This window comes from Neltuma alba, unplaced genomic scaffold (genome assembly GCF_004799145.2).
Source record: "Neltuma alba isolate B1F8T4 unplaced genomic scaffold, ASM479914v2 tig00013203_pilon, whole genome shotgun sequence".
In the NCBI taxonomy this organism is placed as follows: domain Eukaryota; kingdom Viridiplantae; phylum Streptophyta; class Magnoliopsida; order Fabales; family Fabaceae; genus Neltuma; species Neltuma alba.
In genome coordinates, this window is record NW_021637508.1 from 1 (window position 1) to 8,130 (window position 8,130).

The window sequence follows — 8,130 nt, forward strand, 5'->3', positions numbered from 1 at the left end:
AACATCAAACTGGTGCATCACAATTATCTAGGAGTTCTCAATCCATTCTTTTAAAGGGAGCATCTAAGACTAGGAGCTTCGTATTCTATTTTTCAGTTAAATGAAAGCCATATTAATCAACCTCCAAGATGAAGAGGCATCAAGCGTGTGAACTCCTGGATTTGGACAGACACCATTGGAACAATTAATCATCATGATCACAAGAAGCAGAAGAAACAGGGATAAAATAACCCGGGCTTCATTGCACAAATGCAGTAAGAGGTAGTGCAAAAGATATGACCTGACAGCAACCATCTTTCCAGAAACTTGAACCTTCCTCCCCTGAACTCCAAGTGAATCTGCATAGGAATATAATACAATTACCTACCACAAATTCCTGAATGAGATAAATGATTGGGAAAGGGGGAAAAAAAAAGATACAACATAACCACCAAAAAAGATTAAGAAGCATTACACATAGTATGATGGCTCAGAAAAAGGGAAGGATTGTTGCTACCTTGGTTTAAGTCAATAACTTCTCTATTGCTGAAAATCAAATATGTTTCCTGACTCATACTTCTCAAATCAGATCCAATTAACAAGGGAGCCTGCATTCACAAGTTCACAATCTTGACAACTGAGAAGACATGGCTATGGCCCATAGTTTGTGTCATCTATTGTGACCACTTCAAGTTTCTCGATGGTTGGCTTTCGACAAATTACGGCCACAAATAACAAAGGTAAACATAAAGGATTACCTTCATGTCATAGATAAACTAGTTAACAATCTCAAACTGATCAGATTGTAAAAGAAAATGTTACCCAGCAGTAAACTTTCCTGCCCATGCAACAAATGGAATGGAAAATACTATATGACAAGAAGGTGATTACTAAAACCATTTGGTCATATACAACAATCCATGAACAAAGCAATTGAAGTGACAGAGAAGGGGAAGGAAAAAGAACAACAGAACTTAAAAGCAACACCTTCATTAATGCCCAGATGCTAAAGTGACTACGGTATTCCGGGAAAGTCATGCCACCATTGCCAACTTCCAGCATATCTGGGTCTGTCCAAGAGAGATAACATGCAGAATAAACAAGAATGGTTATCAACTGGTTTACAGAAATTACTAGAAAAATACATAAATTTTACCATTCCATCCTCCAGGACCAGCATAAGCTGCCCACTTGTCATTCAGATCAGCAATAGTTGTCATGCTGGACAAGAAAACCATTTTTTATCCGTGTACAGCCACCTTGTCAGAAAATTGTTGCTATTGATGTATAGTTTTCCATGGTTGTAACATGAATAATAACAATTTATATATTAAATCCAATGACAAAGCTTGTTATTGATATGGGATGAGACATAAAATTATCATGAGCGTTATCACAAAGTCCATAACACAAAGGGCAAAGCATTTGGGATCGATACTACAAACTAGGAGGTTGAAATGGAGGAAGGCGTTATTTAAGATGGTTTGTTATGTGCAAAGAAGGCCAACGGAGATGCCAGAGAGGGGAGCAGATAGTCTTTAGCCCTATAAAGAGATGTAGAGCGGGACCAAGACACTTAACGAAGTCATCAATCAAGATCTTTCAATGAATGGTATATTGCCCACTTAGTAGGATAAGATTTGCTGTTATTCTCATCCGAGAATAATTTTCATCACATAAATACATACTTTCAGTGGGATTGCATCAAGTATTTATATTAGTCATCCTGAATTTTGTTATAGACGTTGAAATACCATATTCCAGAAATTAGAAAAAAAATGCAACGCCAACTCTATGGTAGTGCCATTTCTACCACGGTGATTCTGTATATCCTTTAATCATAAATAGTCACAGCCATAACCAATACAGGCCCTCGCAACTGGTGAATGTTCTCTCTAGTTTTCTCAAGCCCCTATTATATTTCTCCAACACAATCTTGACTGCGTGTGTCCTTCATAATCCTCTCAGATCAATTGGCTCTCGTACCAAGAGGCATGTCAAAGTCTTACATAAGAAATGATTCACTAAAAAGCTTATTTAACTTCCACTAATATGTATATCAGTTAACAAAACTGAATATAACAACCTCCTTATTCCCTCTACTAACAAATTCACTTAATCAACTTGTTCTATCTCCAACTTATTACAGTGTCACTACTCAATAAGGAAAGTCTGATGATCTGATCGGTCTTAGGTTGACTACAATAGCAAACCTTAACGTAGATGACAAGATTATTCGGAATAAGTAAAATTCATATTTCAGAAAACACTAAATTTCAAATTACTAACCATATTCACCCGATAATTTAAAATTCCCAGTGTTACAGCCCTATTACTATATAAAGGGCTCTCCTTTTAGATATAGTATTATAATAGGTGCCTGATGATTGAATGAACTCTTTTTAGATTACAATGTACTACCCAGTAATTCCGATATCACATCTTCCACACGCACTTTGTCAGCATATTACTGGAACAGCATTTGATAGAAAACAATCCCAATATAATTTAAAAAGGCAGCAATCAAGGGAATCAAGCTAACGTCCAAGATAATTTTTATTTCCAGTTAGCCGCAATTATCTAAAGTGCCTTTGTACCAAACTAAATTTCTTCACCACCTATTAGTCAAAGTCCCGAGTTTTCACCTGACCCATGAATCATTGATGTCATCAGTTGTGCGCCAACTGTTTCCAACCTTGCCTGCCCATAAAGCAGGGTCATCGACACCCCTGTAGAACAAAAAGAAAAAAGATGCATGAAAAATCAATTGTCAAAACCAACAAATATCAAACGATAGAACAGACAGCTGAATACCATTCACATAGTGAATAGAAAATTGCACGTCCAGATGCATTCAGGGCATCACGCATTGGTGGGTATCTGGAAACATAGGGAAACACTATCAATTCACACGTGCTAAGCGTTGCTTCGTTAGCAACTACCTTAGACTGCAGATACCTTTTTTTTGGCGGGATGCCCAGATTGTAGCAGTTGTCATACTTCAAATAATCTATATCCTGGTAAAAGAAGTGAACCAAAATGATGCAATGATGGAAACATAACATCTATTGATTTTTTTTTTTTTTTTGGGGACCAAATAACATCTATTGACTCAAAACATCACCAATGCAAATGAAATGTCTAGCTACAAAAGAATGACTCCAGAAGCACCTCAAGATAGGCGTTCAAGCTCAGTCTATCTTTGAGCATGAAACTACTCTTTCAACATTTTTGAAGGAATAATGTTCACATGTCCTAGTTAGGAACATCAAATGATGACAACAAATTTCAGGAATGACTTGATTATTTCTTTATGACATTCTGAATTAATGCTGTGGCTCTGATTGTGTGCCACTTAATATAAATACATGCATAGAACAACACAAAACCAACCTTTGGATTTTGCATTAACCCAAAGGCCATCATGACAACCAAACCTGAACTGATCCAAATTTGGGTTTCACAATGGTTCTAATGGGAACTTCAATTTCAACTCTCAGCTACTGTTTTTCTTTCACACAAGTGTGCTCACATACCAGCACATGAATCCTAAAAATTATGTGATGATACAAAACTAATTTATATCAGTTCTAGTTTGCTATCATAACATGAGATAATGGTAACTAACCCAAGAGGCAAATGTGTCTGCATCATCAACTTCATGGAAAAGTGATCCTGGTCGGACTTGACATGTAAATACCCTAATACCAAGAAAAAGAATATTAAGCAGGTAATTAAAAGTCACTTGGACACATTCAATATGAGCATGTTTAATTCTGGAATGGATTTTTCAAACATCTGGCTAGGTTTCATTATATTATCCATCGTACCCTGCATCAGAATATATACCAAGCTTAAGCCCCTTTTTGTGTACATAATCTGCAAGAGCTTTGATTCCTGATGGAAAAGTCTTAGGATCAGGGACCAGTTGACCCTACAGAACCAAACAAACAACGTAAGAAGTAAACAAATATTTATGTAAAGCCATAAGAATCAGATGGGCCCAAGGCTGGGAATCCAACTAACACCAACATTAATGGTATTCTGAAATTCTGAAATATTCCTAAAGGGGAAAATGGATGAGGTGGTGGGAAGGGAAAATCAGGGCATGAATATCATTAACTCACCTCATCAAGCCGTTTGAGGGTTGGTGAGGCGGAAGAGAGAGTATGAGTTTGTTGGAAGGAATAATATCGCCCCCCCCCCCCAAAAGGAAGGCTGGAGGCAGAGTACGAAGATTCATGGAAGGTTTGCTTGGAGATCCCCAAGCCTCTTGAGCTAGGAAAACATCTCTACTGTTCCATCTGTTTCTTTTGTAATTTTCTCTATTAACAGTAATGTTTATGGTCCATTCTGCTGTTGTTTCATAGATCAGCCTTTTTCACTGAAACAGTGGAGAATTTTTGCTGTCTTCTTACTTAAATAATATCAAAATTATCCAAAGGTTCTATCAGATCTTTCATTCACATGGAAGATGAACAGAGTGTGTACAAGCTTTGCTACTTTATTAACCATCAGGATCTGCCACTACGGAGCACAGATGAGCGATTAAAGTATAAAGAAATTATTCCCTGCTCCCGTCATTCAAGGCCTAGTGACTCTTGTAATTGAGAGGGACAGAGAGCTTGAAGGTTCTATCAGATCTTTCATTCACATGGAAGATGAACAGAGTGTGTACAAGCTTTGCTACTTCATTAACCGTCAGGATCTGCCACTACGGAGCACAGATGAGCGATTAAAGTGTGAAGAAATTATTCCCTGCTCCCGTCATTCAAGGCCTAGTGACTCTTGTAATTGAGAGGGAAAGAGAGCTTTAAGGAAAGCATCACTTCAGGATTAAAGATAACTAACTATACGGTAATTTAATAGTTATATCAATTTTAAGGTTTGCCACATTAACAAGATGCATTAAATGCTAATAGGTACAATTATTTTAACATCCAAGTGAAAGAACAATGTCATACGATAAAAAGAAGGATGATGGCCTAGAAGATTGTTCCTGCTGATTTAATTTTGCTTGAAAGGAACGTGATTCAGCTTACCTTTGAATTTCTTGCTGCAGAAGACCAGCAATCATCTACAGGAAACAATATCAAAATGAGTCCAAGAGTTAGAAAATAATGTTTCATTGAGAAGATGCTAGAATAATACCTATGTTGATGTACACATAACCTAAATCAGCCAAACCCGTTGATACAAGTGCATCAGCTGGATAAACAAAGTCATATCAGTAAAGTTAGTTACAAACCGGTGAGGGTAAAAGCAAAACTATCATTATCACTCCATCAGTGAGACAAAATATCACACACCATCTTAATCAATAATACCATTTAGTTGTTTAATAAAAGGATATCATTTGCTGAAAAAGTGCTTTATTTGTGGCTTTGTGCAGTGTTCCTTGATTTTCAAAAACGTAAATAAATAAAAACAAATAAGCATCTCTTCCTCTGCAATGCCATTGGCAACATTCTCACAAAAATGTGCATTACTAGATTTATGCTTTAATTGAACAGTCCAAGCAAAGACTGTAGCAAGTAAAAGGGAAGAAATTATTCAGGTCTGGTACAAAATTTACGACTGAGTGCAGGGCACGAATGCTTGTGTGCATAATTTGTAAATATAAATATCAAGTACAACCATGATATATATATGTTCTAAATAAACTAGCAACAGGTAGCATACTAAATACATGTTCAAGTTCAAGTCATACATAGCAAAACTAAACAGAGAGGAAGAAAGCAACAATTTCCAACAACACAAACTCATGAATATCAGATCTTACACAGTACCATAATGAGATAAATATGCGCCTGTGATCTCTGAAGCCTCTTAAGCTCTAACTTAATTAAAAATCCACAAAGTCCTTCACTCATTTATTGTTTTCAAGTAAGTATGTGTCATACCAGGAATGAGGAGTTATATGAAGCATAGGCAGAACAGTAGACTAAGGGAGCCAGGTCCACCCCCAGCCAAAGGAAATGCTTCTGAATACATTAGCTTCAAGAGAATTTGTCATTTCTCCCTTTCTTATAAATTTATTCTATCCCAACGCAAGAAAGAAAACTCTTTCTTATCCTTTAATGTCTATGTGCAGACTAAAATTAAGTTTCACAATTTTCTAGTAATTGTATTTCAATAAGCCTTAGATAAACTTTGTTTTAACAAAGTAAGAGATAAGGATATTATGTTTAACAAGTCCAGGTTGGAAATTACGTATAAGCACATGCATGCTTATAAAGAGTATTTTCAGAATGAAATGCACTTTAGTTGCTGTCCTTTGATGAGTGATCACCGTTTTGTGTCACTTTATGAGAAAAAATAACGAGACTTCTTCACCATATTGAACAATTTTTTTTAATTTAGAGTCCTGACAGCCCCCAAAGTGGGGCGCACTTATTCATTGTTTATACAGTTACATATTTCGCTATCTGTCATCGTTCCTTGGTTGGAACCACTAGGTGGGTAGATTCGTAATTGGCTTTCAACGAAAACAATCAATATGGTTGGGATAAGTCAACTAGCAGGCTTCTTTACACACACACACACACACACTCTACGTCCCGCGCACATTATTTCTTTAGTTTATCAGCAGCTCAAAAGATTTCTCTTGCTTATGAGACACCAAAATCCGTCACGTATATAGAAATTTATCAAGAAAATGGAAAGAATGCGTAAATAAACTGTTGTGCAGAGGCCAAAAAAGAACCTGTCTCCTTAATGACTGTTTCATTAATATTGCAGGCAAAGAAGTTCCAGCTATTCCACCTACAAAAAGCAAAACAAAAACAAATCATGTAACATAAGTCATCGTCATAACAGACCCGTATTAACATTTCTGCAACTAAAACAAAAAATTATATAGAAACATTAAACTTCAGCCACAAGCAATGTATCAGTGCCACAGCCTAATAATAAATTTCGCAGTCAATCAATAGCGATAGACTGCATTTATGCATGCGGGTCTTTGCAAATAAGAGGTAACAACCATGAAAATACAAAAAAGAATGGAGAAACATGTAAAAAGGAAAGAAAATCTAATCAATAATTCCAATCAATCGACATGACCCGGAGAAAACCTTCAAGGCTTCAACTTGAGAATAGAAAGCACAGGGAAGACGGAGGGAAAAAGTGAGAAACGAACCCCATCTGAGGCGTCCGACCCAAACCGTTGTTGAGCTGAAGTATACCATACTTGGAAGTGTCGTAAATGGAGTGAAAGTCTGAGGTGAAGATCGATTTCTCGTAGGTCTGCAAGAGAGGTGCCACGCGCGCACAAATTGAAACAGAGGAAGCACTGAGGAAGAAGATAATAACCAGACACACAAAAGCAGAGTTGCTCTGTTTCAGCTTTGCCATGGATGAAATTCACCAAACCTTCTCAATCCACTCTTCTTGCTTGCATTATCGGGAAGATACAGAGCAATATATAAACTTGAGAGCAAGAACTGAGCGAAGACAAAAACCAGACAAACCTGTTGCAAATACGGTCCTTTTCTTTCGTGACAGGTCATCAACAGGCCTTTTTTTTTTTCCCAATCATTTTTGGATAATGGATAAATATTTCATTTGAAAATTAATATTAATATTAATATTAATAATACTCATTAATTACTAATTATTTCTAACTCTAACACTAAACACTTAATTAAACTTTTTTTTTTTCCCCAGTACGAAGTTTGTGACTCAGTCTTATATATTATGGGTCCTTGAGGTACCAGTCTCTTAAAAAATAAAGGAAGAAGATGATGAAGAAAAATGATCGTTCTGGATTTTATTTTTTTTTAAATAGAGGATAACTCTTGTTTTTGGATCAATTTTGGGAGGGCCCCACTAAAGATAAATCAATTTGTTTAGAAGCGTAATGAGCACATTAATGATCATGTGCACTGCAGGATTCTTTTCATGGCGATGATGATTAAACATGATTCAATTTTGTTTTTGGCGTTTAATGCTAAAAATATTAAAAAAAATATAAAAGTAAAATCTACAATTATGGAGGCAGAAAAATTGCAGATGCCACAAGAGCACGGGGAATAATCGTAGTTGGGAAATTATGAACAGTAAAAGCCTGGATTATACAATTATAAATGTTGACACATGATTTGTTGAATTATTAAGATTTTTTTTTTTTTTTGCCTGAATTATTAAGAT

At 36.1% G+C, this 8,130-nt stretch overlaps 1 protein-coding gene across 1 annotated transcript; it reads right to left on the bottom strand.

The window, feature by feature from the left end:
- Nucleotides 1-13: 13 nt before the first annotated feature.
- Nucleotides 14-7,419, bottom strand: LOC114735337 (alpha-galactosidase 3-like). Its single transcript, XM_028923025.1, is given in 14 exon segments — nt 14-297; nt 300-338; nt 497-587; nt 967-1,049; nt 1,136-1,200; nt 2,625-2,708; nt 2,794-2,859; nt 2,938-2,996; nt 3,608-3,680; nt 3,810-3,913; nt 5,022-5,056; nt 5,131-5,187; nt 6,686-6,744; nt 7,121-7,419. Coding segments are annotated over 14 exon segments (1,089 nt in total). The 5' UTR covers nt 7,336-7,419; the 3' UTR covers nt 14-238.
- Between the last annotated feature and the right edge of the window lie 711 nt (nt 7,420-8,130).